At 37.6% G+C, this 18,889-nt stretch overlaps 1 protein-coding gene across 1 annotated transcript in view; it reads left to right on the forward strand.

Moving 5' to 3' along the window:
- The window catches only part of Magi2 (membrane associated guanylate kinase, WW and PDZ domain containing 2), a 1,383,694-nt gene that overhangs the window by 1,157,695 nt on the left and 207,110 nt on the right, over nucleotides 1–18,889 (forward strand). The window contains exon 10 of the mRNA XM_051174837.1: nucleotides 4,873–5,511. Within this exon, the coding sequence (XP_051030794.1) occupies nucleotides 4,873–5,511 (639 nt within the window). The remainder of the gene's footprint in view (nucleotides 1–4,872; nucleotides 5,512–18,889) is intronic.

The following is an 18,889-nucleotide window of genomic DNA, read 5'->3' on the forward strand; positions in this document are numbered from 1 at the left end:
AAGTACTCAGGAAGCAGAGGCTGGCAGATCTCTGAGTTTGAGGTCAGCCTGGTCCACAGAGCAAGTTTCAGGACAACAGTGAAGGACAAAAAGCTGTTGGAGGTGTAATTGAATGAGGAAGCCTATATTCCAGCCCCATCAAACAGCAGAACTTGGCAGCTTTGGCCACATGATTCTGGGTCTAGAGAAAAAGGCAAAAGAAAAGAGTTATGGGATAAAGTTGCTGATGTCATGCATGTGTTATGGCTATCCCTGAATAGAGGCCTAGTAAAGACGCCATTGCATGAAGCTCTAAAGTTGAAGCCTGGATTGCTTTAGAGAACACAAGATGTTAGAGATGCCAGAGTTGTGGGATACCTGCCAAAGAGAACTTATAACTGGAAGTAGAACCAGTTCAAGAGACAGAAGTGTGTTGCAGTCAACAAAGCTGAACAGAGTTGGAGATCAGAATGTTTTGACATCAGACATGGAGATGCAAAGTTTGGAGTTTGCTCAGATGGTTTTTTGGTCTTGCTTTGGTACAGTATTTCCTTACTATGCTCCCTTCCCTACATTTGGAATGAAAATGTCTGTCTGGTGCCATTGTATGTTGGAATTATGTGATCTATTTTTTATTTTGATTTTGCAGGAGAGTATAGTAAAAAAATTACATGAACCTCAGAAGAGACTTTGAATTTTGGACTTTGAAATGTTGTTGAGAATGTGATACACTATGGGGACTTTTCAAGTCACACTAAATGAATTTTGCATTATGATATTGTTACAAGCTTATGGGGACCAGGGAGTGGAATGAGGTGGTTTGAATGCAATTGGTCCCAATAAGCACATAGGGAGTAGAACTATTGGGAGGTGTGGCCTTGTGGAAGTAGGTGTGGCCTTGTTGAAGGAAGTATGTCACTCTGTGAGCAGGCTTTGATGTCTCATTTTGATTTTTCAAAGCAATAATAATCAATTAAGACAGAACTCTTAACAACAACAAAAAAATTAATCAGGAAACATTAAGGGAAAATGGTCATTAATCGGTTTATTTTCTTGAGTGTTTATGGCCTGGCCTTTTCCACTTTTGGACAGGTGTGATAGTATGCTGAGTTGCTGGATCATGGATGATGTAAGTTCTACCCACTGCTATGACTGCACAGGTCATATGTTTACATGTGAACCTTCTGCCCCAACCACAGTGTGCTTACATTCCTGAAGTGAAAACTGTTTTCTAATTAAATTTTAATGAGACCATTGATAAATAATTAAAAAATATACCCCAAAATTGCATGCTAAAATGTACTAGATGTTTATGACCATTATAAAACACAGTGAAAATGGATACAGAATATGATAAAATTCTATCATACTATTTTAATAGTATTAAAATGAACACAAGCTCCAGAAAATAAAATTAAATAAATTTTATTGACTGTGAGGAAGAATTAACTTGTTTGAAACAGAGAATATGTAATTGGTAGTGTGGATATGGTTGATGAAATTTTTTTCTTTTATCAAAAAAAAAAAAAAAAACCTCTGACTCATAAAAAGAATTTAGAAACACTAATGAGAAGATATTGAGTTCAGTTATATCTTTTCCTGTTTTCCTCCAACTACTTCTAGCCTTTATTCAATGAAAAATCTACCTAATATGTAAAGAATTTCTAATATAGTACTGATACAATACTTTGTATATTGTATAGAAAGCTTAGAAGAGGCAGAATATCAATGAAATGGTTATATCTGAGGTTTACAGGTCACAAGCATATGGTACCAACAACTTCATTGGAAACACTACAATATATATTTGAAGAGGTAAGAACAGAGATGAATAAGTTGAGATAGACTTATCCATTAAATGGAGGATAGAGGAATAGGAGATTTCAAGGTAGAAGTTGTGAACAGTAAAGACACCCACATCATCCCAAGATGGAGATTTGCTGGGTGGAGAAGACAAATAAGATCAAACACTTTAGGTAAAGAGTGGGAAACAATATGTGCAGGTATCAAGTAGTTTTAACTTAATATTGTAGACAGTATAAAGTCAATGATTCTAGTTTGGTCCAAGGACATCAGAGAAGGAGATAGCAACATGAGAGACCCAGAAAAGGAAGATTCATTAGTCCACAGTGACTCAAGTAATGTGGGAGTAGAGGGACTTACAAAAATAACTTTAATTTAAACAATGCTTCAGTAAGACTGCTCTCCCCCCCCCCCAAATGATGAGGTGTCTGGGAGGCATCCAGTACTGTGTATTTATCTCTATGACTAACAAAGAGCAAAATTATTTTAGAACATTTTTTCTTATATAGCAGTAGCTTTAAACCTCTTTGTTCTATTGACATTACTCTCCCTTTCCTGTCCATGAAAACCCCATGATTGGAAATCAGGTCTTCGTAAGGCCAACACCAGTGGAGTCATCACACTCATGAGTCACAGCAATCTGACCTTAAGTCAATATCTCTACAATTGCTGGTCTTAAATAGTGCTGTAAGTGAATGGCTAACCAAGGGAGTCAATGCACCTTTCAGGCAAAGAAAATATGTGTTCAGCTTTCCAAAGTAATGCATCCTCATATTCGTGTAGAGAATCTTCCTTTGGTAAAACTGTTTTCATGGCAAGATCTCATTTTCACAGTAGACTCGAAAAGGAGGACATGAAACCAATGTTTTCGTTTCCAGATTATGAATGAAGAAACTGGGAGATACAGAGATTGAATGCCTCCTTTACAGTTATCCCTCTTAAACATGCAAGCAGGTTGTAGCTAGAGCAAGTCACCCTTGCCTATGCTCTTAATTCGGTCTACCTAAGAACTTGGCTTGGAACACTATGGGATGACATATGCCATGTGGCTCATATTTTGTTTCATAACATGTGAGTGACATTCCTACAGCATAGTCTATAAATAAATAACCTGCCTCATCCATTCCATCTAAACAGGCATATGTTTGTATATATCACCACCTACAACAGTTTTTGATATGACACATTAGCTAGACGTTTACACATTTTATAAAGTGGACAATTTAATATTGACAAGGTATTAGATAGTTTTGAAATAACTGAGGTCTCATCTTTTATATTAGAAATCCATTTTTACCCAGAATGCTGCAATATTCTTTATCAGTTGCTTCTTTGATGACTTGAAAACTATAGAGTAGGAAATACATGTGAACAATGTTTGAAGGAAGTCTTTCTAATAACAAGTGGTTTAATTACCATAGAACAGTACTTCAGAACTGGAGAGATCCAGTCCCCAGAGAAAGATTAAGTGACTGAGGACTGGGACTGTGATTAAAGTAAGTGACAGCCTTGGAATAAAGTGGCATCTGTCACCTTCCTGCCTTATAGTTAGCCACTCAGAAAGGATCACTTCTACGATCATTGGTTATGACTGTGGTGGGGATATCTTAATTGGGCCATCCTAGAAGGATACTGCCAAAGACAAATAATAACTAGAAGAATAGCAACCATTTTGCATAAAAACATGCAGCTCACAAGCCTTATCACCTATATGATCTCATTATTAGTTATTTCCCAAGTTGGTATTATTTTTATTCATCATTTTAGAGTAATCTGATCACATCCTTGTGCTAAGTCAAATTCCTAGTAAATGGTAGGCCTGGGGCTCAGTATTCTGCCTCACTACAAGTTATTACCCTAAACCAGGCATCCCCTAAACACACAGAAAATGTTGGGGCCAGAACAAAGGTAGCAGAATAGATTGATGAATGGATGGATGGGTGGGTGGATGGATGGATGGACGGACAGATGGAATGGAAGATAGGTAGATGATAGATAGATAGATAGATAGATAGATAGATAGATAGATAGATAGATAGATGATAGAGTCTTGCTGATGGAATTGTTCATTTAGAAGTGCATTGGAGAGACATTATATATAATGTACCTAAAATGTATTTACCTTTTTCATGTTTTTGGAGTTTTTAGCAATGATAGATAATGCTATCTCAGAGAGAAATCCCTGCCTACTCACATGACTCAGTTCAAAACTATCTTACTAAATAAATGGATGCCTATTGAGTTACTCTTTGGACAATCCACAATAGTATACCTTCCTTCCCTCATATGCTCTCCAGCATCATCAGGCACAATTTTAATTTGCAAGTTAAATTTTTAAGTATTATAGTTCATGAGGATAAAAATATCAATCCATGATAGAACCATTCTCCAAAAATAAAGTTTTATTCATACATAATTTAAGAAATCTAAAACAATTACCTCAATCATGTCCTTTGCATTTAAAGGAGAAACCAATTTAATGATTATATTTTATAATGAATAATTTGTATTCATAGCATTTGTAAGTTCAATAAAGTTAGCTTCTAACCAATAGACCTCTATAAACCTGTGATAATTCATTTGGGGAAAGAGAAGCCTTTCCTGCATCAGCTAATTACATTCTCATAGCACCTTTGCAGAAGAGGAATGGTAGTACCCAATCCTTCCAATACCAGGGCTTTCCTTTTCATCCAAAGTTCATGGCTCTCACTTCTCAACAATTTGAAAATTCTTTGATCTTAGTTTCACTAAATGAAAATGAAAAGAAAGGAAAAAAGCAGAAACATATGTTTCTTCAAAATACAAATCTTCTAACTTTTATTTTTTTTCTGAGCTTGAATATGGAGTTGTTTTCAGGCTCCAAGAATAACCAAGTAGCACTTTTTTTCAGCATTTGACCATTCTACTTATTGGCAGACTTTTGTAACCTTGGGTCACCTACCAGAGAACTGAAGGATTATTCTAATTGATTTCTCACTGCATACCGAGAAGCAGAGACTTCTCTCAGTGTTCTCATAAATAATTCCATTTCTCTATGTCAACGTTAATTGAACTTACCTCATGTTGTCAATCTCTCCTTTTTCGTTGCAGGTGATGTCATTGTCTATATTAATGAAGTTTGTGTCCTTGGACACACTCATGCAGATGTTGTCAAACTTTTCCAGTCTGTTCCTATTGGTCAGAGTGTCAACTTGGTGTTGTGTCGTGGCTATCCTTTGCCTTTTGATCCTGAAGATCCTGCTAATAGCATGGTGCCACCCCTTGCAATAATGGAGAGGCCACCTCCAGTGATGGTCAATGGAAGACATAACTATGAAACATATTTGGAATACATTTCTCGGACCTCACAGTCAGTTCCAGATGTTACAGATCGACCACCTCATTCTTTGCACTCCATGCCAGCTGATGGTCAGCTCGATGGCACGTATCCACCACCCGTCCATGACGACAATGTGTCTATGGCTTCATCTGGAGCCACTCAAGCTGAACTTATGACCTTAACCATTGTGAAAGGTGCCCAGGGATTTGGCTTCACTATTGCCGACAGTCCTACGGGACAGCGGGTGAAACAAATACTTGACATTCAGGGATGCCCTGGGCTGTGTGAAGGAGACCTCATTGTTGAGATCAACCAGCAGAATGTACAGAACCTGAGCCATACAGAAGTAGTGGATATACTTAAGGACTGCCCTGTGGGAAGTGAGACTTCTTTAATCATCCATCGAGGAGGTAAGGCAAACACGGGTGTGGGAAGATTAGAACTCTTTATAAATATATTGTTCAAATGAAGATTTCTATAGGCTGGCATAAAATCATGCCTTTGCAGAGAGAAAAAAAATGTGAATTTGGGTTCTAGGTTTCTGAATTTTTGCCGTGTATCTTTACCTGACTTGCCTTAAACACTGTGATAGTAGTACTCCAGTCTTATAGAACTTGTACAGTTGTACAGAACTTGGACCATGCCTGTTGATTTACTGAGAAGCCTGCAATGCTAGGGATTATATGTGGGTGCCAGGCCAGTGATGGGAAGGCCAGCCCACTCCTCCAAATGCAAGAGTTCTGATAGTCCTCATAAGGACCACAGGAGCTGGGTTCAGATAATTCAGATTAAAAAAAAAAGTCAGTTTGAACAGGAATATTCCACTGTGATGGGGCACAACTACCCACCTTTGGATTCCCACTGTTCTTCTCTCTGGTCTTTGTAGAAAATTAATAGGGGAAAGCTAAGGCCCTTTCCTTCCTTCTCTGTTGAAGTGGGTACAAGGTGCAGAGAGACAGCTGACTTCCCTCCCTAGCAGTTAAAAGGAGGACTCAGGACTTGAAGTCCCTGATCCTAAGCTGTGGGATCGTCACAGCAGGGTTACAATTCCATCTCTCCTTATGGTAGCAACAGGTGCATGCCTGCTAGATCTAAACTGACCATAGAGCTTCAAGAGAGAAGGGTCAGGAGCACTACTGTGGTATAGTCATGCATGAAAAACCTGTGTGGCTAAACATGTGATGGTCTTCTCATGCTCCAAAGCAGCGTGAAAACTGCGGGTAAAAGGAGTCAGAGTTGAAAGAGCTATTTGGGCTCTCCACAGCGTCTTTCCCTTTGTGGAAGTGTTACATTATTGATTCAGCAAATACTGTGCACTTTGTGAGTGGCACTATACAAAGTTCCCATTACTAAGGGAAAATTAATATGACAACAAAATAATCACACATTTTGCCTCCTTAGGGCATTGTTATAAAATGGCACATGAATTTTGGCAACTAAATGTTGATGGTGTATTTTGACTTTTTGAATTGCTTGTTAAAGATTAAGGCAAATATTTCTAATTTAAACAGTTATATATTCCTAATGTTCAATTGAAAAATAAAAATTTTGGACAATATTCCTAATACTAAGTGATACTGTATTGTAGCCTTTGTCTCACAGAAAGAAATTTAAACACTATTTTAAATAAAATAGTTTCCTTTAAATTGTGGTATAGTAGGAAAATGCTTTGAAGTCCTTGCTGTTACTGTAATCTGTGCCTTTCTAGAAATATTTTATCATGTGTGTGCATGTGTTGAGCTGGGCAGCCTTGTTCTCCCTCCTCCCCTCCATGGTCTCTCTGATCACTCACTCAGTCTTGCTCTCTCTCTTCCTTCCTTCTCTCTGATCACTCATCCAATCTTGCCCTCCCTCCTCCCTACCCTCCTGCTCTCTGATCACTTACTCAGGCCTCAGTGCAAGTGCAGACTTTGGTTTGTTTGGTAAGCGATACCTTTCCTTTCTCACTAGTGTGGCACTGTGGAATCTGGAAGTCCTTGTCAACCTACTGAGGCTCGTAGAATTCCTACAGTGTTCACTCTTCTCTGAAGTTAATAGCAGTCCACACTGTGCCTGTGTGATATTCGTTTTGATTATCATGTTATAGGCTACTAAGAAGTGCTTATGGCCTCATTCAGATGAGCAAGGATCCTCAAGGTTAGGCCCTTATTTCAGGGCCATGACTGATTGCTTGATTTGTTAGTACTTTTATTTATAAAGCAATGATGTGGATAGTTGAATTTTTTAGTAACTAATTCAGAAAGCAATCAATGAAAAGTAGTTTTCTGTCCTACCTATACATTCAGTCTCTTTTCCTAGAAGAAAACGTATTTTTGTATATGTACCTATTGGAAATATATGGTCTGGTGGCACATATATAAAACATATAATGTACTATAGCTGTAATGACACAATGCATATGTATGTTTTGCTTTAAAATATATTGGTCAGAAGGATATATTTAACTTATTAAATATATACCAATATTTGTTAGTGGTGAGTATATGCTTCATGAGTTCTTCAAACATGGTAGAGTGGTACAGAGAGCACCATTCTTCCTAGAACATTCCTCACCCCATGTCCCTTCAGATCTCTTTGTCACCCATCTCCTTCACCCCACGTCCCTTCAGACCTCTTTGTCACCCATCTCCTCTCCCATGTCCCTTCAGATCAGTTTGTCACCCATCTCCTCTATCTTCGGCCTTGAGGAACCACTAATCTACTTTTCTGAATCATTTTACCTTTCAAGAATATTTTTATGACTGACATGATATAGTATATAGTTTTATTTAGCATAGTGCTACTGAGAACCATCTAACAGATGTATGAAAAATTTGTTTCTCTTACTGACATTATTGTTCAGTGATATGGACCTTGTTTAACCACTTTGTACTCAAATGCCATCCTTCAATGGGAGTGCCTTTTTGGAAAATGCCTGGTGGACCACAATAATCACAATGGGTACTTATTTGACTTGTTTTCATCTTTGGGCATTTATGAATAATATTTTATGAACATTTGGATGTTCTTATTTTGGAGAATAAATACCCAGAAATGGTATTTCTGGGTTACATAAAAAAATATATTTCAACTGTTCATAAGTTGTCAAGAAGGCTTCCAAAATGGCTAGCTTCTATTTTCCCTCAGCAAATATTCCATAACAATGTCGGAAGGCCCCAGTGTTTGCCCTTGGTTTCTCACATTTGATTTAATAAGTCTTGAATAAAGTCATTCTATTGAGTATACTTCTGATACTTTTTCATAGTTTTAACTAACATACCTATGATATTTTACATGCTTTCATGTGTTTATTGGTATTCATAAACTTCTTTACATTAAATATTTTCCCAATTATATATTGGGCTATCTTTTCTTTCTGTTTTTGTTGTTGTTGTTGTTATTGTTGTTTGTTTGTTTTTTGTTTTGTACTGAGAATTGAACCCAGGACTTGATACTGATACAGGCTGGACAAGTCTCTGTCACAGCTAGATCAATTCCCTATTTTTCCTCCTAAATTACAAAGCTCATTGTATGTACAAATTCTGAGTTGATAGATGATTCACAAATGCTTCCTTTAGTGGGCTTCTTTGTCCACTTTCTCATTAGTACCTTTTGGGCAGAAGCACAGAGGATTGTGGGATTGTGACTGGGTAAAGTAAAATGTGCCAGGTTCATTTTAACATGGCTCATTCTTTTTATGTCATGCTTTTACTTAACCTAAAGTTACAAAGTTTTCCCTATGTTTTCTTCTAGAAATTCTAAAGTTTTAGTTCCAATATTTAAATCTAAGACAGATTAAAGTTAACTTTTATGTAATATTATGGACTTAAATTCATTTTCATTTTTACACACACACACACACACACACACACACACACACACACACACTTGTTGTAGCACTATTTGCTGGGAAAACAACAAAACCTATTCTTTCTCAGTGAATAGCCCTGGCACTTGTGATGGAAATGAACTCACTGAGATGCAGAGGTTTGTTTCCAAACCTTCTATTCAGTTCCCCTGGTCTGCATGTCTATTCTTATGTTAATGCAACACTTACTAGATTACAGTGGCTTTGTGTTAAATCTTGAAATCATTGTGAGTCCTCCAAATTTTTCTCCTTTACAAAATAGTTTTGATTATTTTAGGTCCTTTACATTTGCATATAAATAGAGATGTTAGAATTAACTTTTTAATATAAAGTTTTTTAGTAATTCTTAGAATTTCATATGTATTAGCAATGTATTTTGATCCAATTTAATCCCTTAGTCCTCCCTAATTTTTCCCAGGTCCACTTGACCTCCCTTCTTCATGCCCCCCCTAACATTTAATAACCCACCAATCCAATTTGTATTACCCATATACCCATATATGCCAGGGTACAATGCCACTGACTGAAGCATGGTTGACCACACCTTTAAAGAACGCTGACCCTTCCTCTGAAGAAGCCATCAGCTGTAAATAGCTCCTCATTTAGGGTGGAGGCACAGGGGCCCTTAAGCCTTTCATGTTGGAATGTTGAATGACCAGTCTTGTACAGATCCTGTGTAGGTAACTACAGGTGCTATGAGTGCATGCATTCAGTTGTCCTGTTATGTCCAGAAGACACTATTTTGCTTGGATCCTTTCCAACCTCTTGTTCTTAAAATCATGTCCCCCTTTTGAATGGTCCCAGGGCCTTATGGAGAAGGGAGTGTGGTGTAGAATCTCCCTTTGTGATTCAGTATTCCACAGACAATTGCTTTGCTCTTAGTCTATTCAATAAAAGACCTCCTGAGGTTATGGTATTAGAGAACAGCTTCCCAACTTAGGACTGAACTTTTCAACCTACAAATGAGATACAACTCCTCCTTTGTTTAAATATCCTTCAGTTTCTCTCAGCAAGGTTCAGTGTGCAAATCATGGATGACTTTTGTCGAGCTTCTTAGTGTTTTATTATTTTAGATTTACTAAAATCTATTTTATGTGAAGTTTTGCTCTCATGTATGTCTATGCATCATATGTATGCCTGACTCCTGGGTAGTCAGAACAGGGCATCAGATCCCATAGAACTAGAGATATGAACATGTAGTCTGCCATGTGAGTGCTGAGAATCAGTCTTCTGCAAGAGCAGCTAGAGCTCTTTTTTTTTTCCATGAATCCAATGTTTTAATGACAATGTTATTTGATTTTACATCCCATCTCTCAGAAAAGCACCCCCCTCCTTGGGTAAATACTTGCACTGCACTGTAGTCTTTATGTTCATTCACAAGACTGGATATTTATGGAGAACTTCCAATTCCAGGTATCTGTAAGGGTTTTCATAATTGTGCCTTTCAACATTTCCATGAGATAGACAAAATAATGTGTCGAAGGCTACATTGAATCTACCCCCATTTCTCCAAGCCTGTGGTTTGGGCACGCTGTTGTGCTAAGTCCTAGCATATATGTTCCTTTCCTTTCAGGGCTCAAGCATGGTTAGTTGGCAGCAGATATATCAAAGGTCAAAATGTTCCTGTCAAAATAGCGATGTACACTTGCCTTCAAAGCAGTCCATACTTCCCAAACCTCATCAGCCAGTGCAATTCCCCCTCTTGACTGGGTTGTAATCTGTGTTCCAGAAATCTTGGAAGTGAACTAAGTATTAGGAGCCCCATTTTTGGTGGAGGACCCAGAACCAGTTCTTACACCTGAAAAGGCAGCCAGAGCTCTTAACAACTGTTTTCCTAATGTCATTTTCAAATTATGTATGGCTAATATGTGTAAACATATCTTATTTTTGTTGTTCTGAAATATTTTCTATATAATTATATCATCCAGTAAACTGTGTTTCATACCTTTTTTCAATTTGTAAGTCCCTGATATCTTTTCCTTGACTCACTTTTATTCCCTTCCTGTGCCTTCAATAAAACACTGATCAACAGGAACTCAGGGGAAGACATGGTTTATCTCAGCTTAAATTTCTACATCACAGTCCACAACTGAGAGAAGTGACTTCTTCCCAGGAAGGACCTTGAGGGCCCACCTGTTTGCCTGTTTTCTCTTCCACCCAGCACTACTCTCAACAGAGGAACTCACTTCACAGCTAAACATGAATCTTGGGGACTGTGGCTTGCCAGTCGCAAGTCAAGCCAGCTTAGACTCAGCTAGCTTTAGTATAGAGCCCAGGACCACCTTGACTCTAGCCACAATTGGCTAGGCCCTCCTGCATCAATTAACCACAACCAAAGCAAACCCCCAAACATGCCCAATGGCCTTTGGATGTGCAATTGAGGCAACTCCTCAGTTGAGGCTCTCCTGACAAATAATTCCAGACAATTTCAAGTTGTTGGCTAAAGCTAACATCTTAACTAGATAAATTTTCAAGTGTGATGTTAAGCAGATGACATATCAACAGATATTCTTTGTGTTGTTGTTGCCAGTTTTGGGGAAAATCATTCTCATCTTGTACCATTTAGTATAATAGTAGGTACAAGGTTTTTAGGTGTCCCTTACCAATTTGAGAAATGTCCCACCTATTCTTAGTTTGATGTGATCAGTAAGTCTTCATCCTCCTTAAATATTTCTTCTGCACATACTGAAATGACTGTGTAGTTCCGGCCCCTTAGTCTGTGAATGTGATGAGTGGTATAACATGACTTAGATGCTGCCTAATTTTGTATTCCTGACACTGCACCACCTGAGCATGGTATGTTCTTGTGTGTTTCTGGCTGTTTGCCAATACTTTTGTTGGGAATGGATAGATCATGTTCTGTCCATTTCTTGTGGTCTTTCTCTTTGATGTTAGAGTAATACTGGCCTCATGAAATGAGTTGAAAATATATTCCACTCAATCTCCTCTATTCTCAGTTTGTATTTTCTCTTCCATAAGTGTTTGATAGAATTCACCAGTGAAAGCACATAAGCTGGACTTTTGTTAGGTTAATTTTTAGTAGATAATTCAATATTTTTCTTTACTTTACTTAGTTAGGTCTGTTCAAATTTTCTAATTCTTTACAAACTAATTTTGATAATTTATGTTCCTTTTGGCATTTTTGCCACTTATGTAAGTGATTGAATTTGTATAAATTTTGAAACAAATGTTAGAAAATAAATTTTAAGAATGGTTTTGGGAAAGATTGATTCTGTTTCTCTGTGTTTTGGTTTCAATATCTTTCACTGTGTTCCTTGCCATCTCATTTTTCAGCCATGTGTTTGATTTACTTTCCCCTCATATCTTTTTGAGGTATGTCCTCAGACCAGTGACTCTATTTTTCTCTTTATAATAAAGCATTTAGCTATAAATTTCCTCTGAACATTTCTTTAGCTGAACTCCATAAATTTTGAAATACTGTGTTTTCCCTTTTTACTCAGTTCAAGATGTTTTATTTTTCTTTGTAATTTCTATTAGAATTGTTCTTTTTCAGACATTTTGAATTCTCTGGATGTTTTTGTGATATTAGGTACTAATAATTTTGTTCAGCATAAGACTTTTATATGTTTTCAGCCTTTTAAATGCACCAAGTTTTACATTGAAATGTTGTATATTAGTTGAAAAGTATTTCTTTTTACATTTTATCACGTAATCAAGATACCCACTAATGTCTATTATTGCTTTTCATTTTTTCTGCATCTTTACCATCTATCCCTGGACAGCATTGTACATCCATAATACATACAATAAATACATATTCATTCCTTTTCTCAATGCCAATATGTCAGATATTTTCATTTCTATTTATTATTTTACTTACTAAGGTGTTCTTGCAGTTATTTACTTACTTATGTATGTACTTGTCGTTTCTGTATTTTTTATATTTATTTATTTTTCTTTTTTAAATATCGATCCCAGTTTCCTCTCCCTCCCTCCTTACTGAAGGGCTTGCACCTATCATGCACATGTGTAGGGGGAAATCTTCTGGGATGTGTGTATGTCAGGGGGATTCTTCTGGGATGTGTGGATGTTAGGGGATCTTCTGGGGTGTGTGGATGTTAGGGGATCTTCTGGGATATGTCACTCCTATTGGCAGCAAATAACTTTACCTGCTAATCCATCTAGCCAACTCTTGTTTTTATTTCTTCTTGTGGAGGACATCAAAGATAAAGTAATAAACTAATAGTATCTCTTTTCTCATGATGTTGACATTCTGTTGGAATAAGAAAAGTATAAAATAATTGATTGTGCACTTTCATGGCTATAACATAGACACCTAAACTCCACAAGCTTTTCTCTTCAACATTAATTCTATAATGTATTTCCTCACAAATGTATCTTCTTATTTCTACATCATTTTCATTCTGTTCCCTAGGCTTTAGGAGCATACATGCATGCCACATAAAAATAACCTTACTTTCTATTGTTTGAGGGCTTTTGGTATTCTTTTGATTTTTTTCCCTCCCCTTTTAGTTTTGTTTTTTTTGTTTGTTTGTTTGTTTGTTTGTTTGTTTTGTTTGTTTGGCTTTTTATGTATGTAGCCCAGGCTGGCCCTACACAATCTTTATTCCTCTTTAGCTTCTCAAGTACTGAATCATAGGTCTGTGCCACCATGCAAAACACCTTCTGTTTTCTTGTTTACATACTTCCAATTTATCTGTACAGTCAGTAAAGCAGATTGTTATTTCTTTAAAAACACTAATAGTTTATATCGTTTTATTCGTGAATTTAAAGAAAGTCACATCCTATATTATCAAGCACAAGACTGGCTTTTCTTTTTAGAGTAGTATTTACCACTTCCAGGACACACACTCAATTCCTATTTCATTAAATACTTTTTGGTTTGTTCTCTTTGAAAATGCTAAGAACTAGCTAAATGACTTAGCAGACAAGGGTGCTTGCCCCTAAGCCTGATGACCTGAGTTCACTGGCATCCAGTTGTCTGTTCATTCCTTAAATTAACTACATTCAATCTAAATAAAGGATGTTTACCATGTACCCCTAAATTCTACTTGTTTGCACATAAATTTGCATCAGAATTCCCCTATGACAACTACCTCAGATATTCTCTTTCTCAGCTTTTACTCTCTATCATACTTCGGCCATGACAAAAGCACCACCAACTTGTCTTTTCTGTACAGCAGCTGATTTCACACTAAAGGTCCCAAGTCTTTGAAGATGGGATCTTTGAAATTGCCCAGTTCTTTGTTTTTTTTTTGGCATGCTTTGATTTGGTTTTGTTTGAGGAAAGAATTGGCACCCTTTTATAGCTGACTCATTTTCTTCCGCTATGATTTCCCTTCTAGAGTTTCTGAGCTCAGTTTTTAAAATGCATGTTATCCTACAAAAGTACCTGGTTTTAGTCATGTGTCCAAGTGCATTTTGATAGAATCACATCAAGTGCTCTATTTTTTGTCAAATCTACTTTATCTGAGTAATTTATTATCCTCATCTATTATTAGCACAACTATTTAATGAGGTTTGCTAAATCTCTTTTCATTTCAATGATTCAAGGAACTTACCAATTTCTTTATCAATAATTTGTTTTCTAGTGTTCAACTTGCTGGGAAACAAAGACTCATTACACTCTTTACCCATATAGGCTGTTGTTTCTTGTCTGGACTAAAGCAAACTCAAGGTGATGGCTACCGTCACACCTTACCTGCCTTTTACTATTGCTCAACTTAGAGTGTAACTGAGCCCACTTAATTTGTGAACTTCTCATAAATTAAAGTCAATTGGATTAGCAAAGTTTTCTTTCTGTTCCCAGGAAGTATCCTCAGAGATTTTCCCAGACCAGTGTCCTCCTTTCTTAGGCTGGCAATACAGTAATGAGCGGTTATGGGTGAAGTATGTGCTCTTGCTTTTACAAAGATGGTTCAGAGTGTATAAGAGGCATCATACACTAAAGAGAGCACTGAAGAAAGGGTGTGAAATTGTACATGTAGGGAAGTGTTTGTATATAGGATATTCTTCCTTAAATTTTTGAAACAAGAGAAGGGGTCCATGAGACTCACTCATAGTTGAGGGGCTATTAGAAGTTAGTCAAAGGCAGTTTCTCCAAGGAAGTGGCCACTTGTAGGTTGTCCACGCTCCAGAGGAGAATGGGCCTATACTCATTCTCCTGCAGGCAGAACTGAATTAGTAGAATATAAAGAAAAGGAAGACACAAAGTTGGAGGAAAAGTGGGAAATCTGTGAGCACAAGTAATAAAGGACTGCTCTGGCATCACATGTGTAGTAGACATGTTTCCTCTTCTGTTATCTGTATCTTCACTGGAAAAGCAGACAAAAAGTGACTGGGAAAGTTCTCATTTTGTTAGAGTCCACTGTTTCAATAGTCTGTCAGTCAGTCTGGGAAATGCAAGTGTCGTTTTAGAACATCTTCACTTCTGCCAGACCTGTTACAATAGCCTTAGAAAGGGGCCTTGAATTTCACTTTTGAGTGAAATGCGAAGGTGTGGAGGCAAAGGGATGATATGATACAGCATGATCAGCTCTTACTGAGTAAAGATGAGAACACAAGGTAGCTGTTTGCCTTTCAGAGCAATTCAATGAAAGCTGAGAAAACCCTGAAGAAAAGGTTTTAGAAGATAGACTAGCTCTCTCTTCAAAGGACAAGGAGCAGTGTTTGCTAATACACTGAGTCCAGTAGAGCTGAGAAAGAATAATCAAGACAGCAAGGATCATTGACCTCCATTAGCACAGTGAGTGTGCTAAGTAGCTATTGGCTACTGGAGGGAAATCAAGATTCCTGTTTGGAATGTGTCAAGCTTAAGTTACCTCTCAGCTATGTGAAAAGGTATGGCTTCAATGTAGAGGATAGATTAAGCTATAGACTGAATGATGGCCCCATTCCAGAAAGTAATATAAATAAACAAGAAATGTCCTAAGAACTTAGAACTCAGTATCTTCAAGATTTGCTTCACTTGGGCCTTAGGAGGGGAAGACTGAATCCATGCTTATCAGGAACAAGTTGCTTCCAGTCAAGCCTTTATCATGAGGTTTGAGTAATATAAAAAATTTAAATCTGCAAGTTTTATGTAATCAAAAAGTATACTCCTCTACATTCCCCTCCCAGGAGTTAAATATTAGAGTTAGTATGTCATTTTATTCTATTTAAGAGTGTGTTTGTTGGCCATTTCTTGGTATAAGTGGGAGAAATGAGCATTAGAAGTATTTTCAGATAGCAATCCCAACATATAAGTGTTACAACTGCAATTACTGATTTAGTCCTCTCACTTTACTCCATTGTGTAGTTCAAGGTCCTCTCAAAATAAGAAACTACAAGTGAAGATGTATATTCACCAAAGTCACCTAGATAAGTGTGATTGCTCTAATGGAGGTGTACAAGAATGTCAAGGCAGAGATGACTGACTACCTTTGAGAAGGCTTAATTTACAAGTAATTTCCCTAAAAGAGCCCTGCATTTACCGTATTGACCATGTTTCCCTCAGGGCTCTGTGTGCATACTTTGACAATTATGTGATTGGCCTGTGGCATTAGGAAGGGAAGACAGATGTGTAAGTCAAGCAGTGCAGCTGAGTGAACAAAACAGGACAGAACTATTTCCTATTGATTTTCTTTTGCCTCTTCTTCTAAAGCAACCTTAGCAGAACTCAGTCTTCTTTGTTCATCTACAAAGCCTTTGCCTTTCTTCTTTCTCTTTGTTCATTTCACACATGCCAGAGTTTCTTCTAAGGATGAGGACAGTGAAAAAAAATGTTATCTCTATGGAGTTTACCTCTCCTGGTTAATAACATATGAATCCTGCACATTAGCCCATCAGTTATACTACTTATCTTGTCTATAAAACGTGGTCATTTTATGACTGTAAATCACACAGGTTTGCTGGGTCTGGTAATGAACCCCTGAGGATCCCAAGGGGTTCCCTAGTATAATCCCTGCTTCTTATTCACATGGGGAATTTGCTCATGTCCCTCAAATGCTCTGAACAACAGCCCCTAAATTTGAAGGTATTTCACATCATCTAAACCTAGAGGTTTTTTTAAACAACTTAGGACTCAATGTTGCAACTCAAAAATTTGGAAATACAAGAACAAACCAAATTCAAACCCAGCCAACACCAGGAAATCATAAAACCAAAGCTAGAAAATAATGAAATGAAAACAATACAAAAAACTGATAAATCTGGATTTCTGGAATATAATTTTAGTTATTCTGTCATTTCTTATGGGTCCCAAGAGAAAGGAGCTGCAAAGATTAGCTCACTGTCTCTATATTAGCCATAAACCTGTGTCCTGACCTCTTCTAATCTCAATCCTAATTTCCCCGAGCTCAGCTTTCTGTTCACTAAGTAGAAGAATTGGGAATTTAAAGGGAAAAAGCTAGACGGAACAAAAGAATTTTGAAACTACAGGTCGATTATTAAAATCACTCACATAAAATGTGTTTGCTCAGTTTATGTAAAGTGGGTTTTTAATAACAATGTCTTTATTGATTCTTCAGGAATTTCACATCATGCACCCCACTTCTTCTCAATTCCTAGTCACCCTGTTTCTACCCTTCACCCTTGCAGCCCCCACCCAGAAACTTTTGGGAAAAAATTAAAAACAAAACAAAAGAAACATACAAACAAAAACCCTCTTTCTTCACTCCTCCATCTCTGCCTTCTCCCCAACACTTCTTTTACCTTCGTGCCCTTGGAGCCCAGGTGTATCATGGCAGACCCTTTTGTTCATCATCACAAGTCCTTGGTCTGAATCAAGGCCTCCAGCTTCAGTAGATGGTGTAGTAACACCATCATCACTGGACCCTCCCTGAAACTCCTCTCCCATATCCCATGGCATGACGATCCTGCTGGTATCATTCCACAGGACCAGTCCATTCATATGCTCCAGCAGGTCACAGATGGGGTAGATGTTAGGGTGGCCAACTCCAGGCCCTGGATAAGGGCCCTGGTGGTACCTGAGCTGGTCAGGCAATGGGTGGAATCAGCTCTTTTATGCCCATGATATCAGGGCCAGCGCCAGCTTTCCCATGCCTGGGCATTGTGGCCAGCTCTCCTGTGAGGGCCCAGGCCCATATCTATTGCTGCAATGTCCAGTGAGGGGCAGGGCCAACTTTAGGCATGGTTGTTTTCAGACAGGGTCTCACTATGTTGCACTAGCTGACTTGGAACTCACCAAGATCTACCTGCCTTGGCCTCCTGAGTGCTGGATTAAAGGTGTGTATCACAACACCTTCAGATTTGATTATTTTTAAGAGTTGAGGAGAGGGAGAGTCATAGTGCATTTTAATGAAGACTTTAAGAAAGTACTATAAAGTTTAATCTAAAAATAACTAACAAATAGTAAAATTTCTGAGTAAATCTCAAATTCTCCTAGACTTTTAAATTGCCAGGCATGGTGCTGTACTCCTTTAATCCCAGCACTTAGAAAGCAGAGGCAGGTGAATCTTTGTAAGTTCAAGGCCAACCTGGGCAACAGAGCAGGACAGCCAGGACTATACAGAGAAACCCTGTCTCAAAATAAATAAATAAACAAAGATTTTTAATCACAATAACGATTACATACTTTTCTGCCAGTATAGCACAATAGCTTGGAAATAAAATGTTAGTCATGTCAAATCTGCAGGCCACTTCTGGAGTACTCATTGCTTATTTGTGAAAGCAGAAGCATAAGTAGGATTGTGCATCCAAGAGAGTTCCAGATAATATGCTCCAGAACTGTGCTATGACTACTTTGAATGAATCACCTACTATATTATCTTGCTACAAAACACTATGAAGTGGTGCTCATTTTCGCATATTGCAGAATATGAAACCACAGACTTTTAATGAATACAAATCTTAGCAAAAATGCAAATGAAAATAATTGCAGTTATTATACCACATTAGCAACTGTTATACTAATTGCTCTAAAATTTAAAGAAAATATATTATATTTTCTCTCTCATCCT

This window comes from Phodopus roborovskii, unplaced genomic scaffold (assembly GCF_943737965.1).
Source record: "Phodopus roborovskii unplaced genomic scaffold, PHOROB, whole genome shotgun sequence".
In the NCBI taxonomy this organism is placed as follows: domain Eukaryota; kingdom Metazoa; phylum Chordata; class Mammalia; order Rodentia; family Cricetidae; genus Phodopus; species Phodopus roborovskii.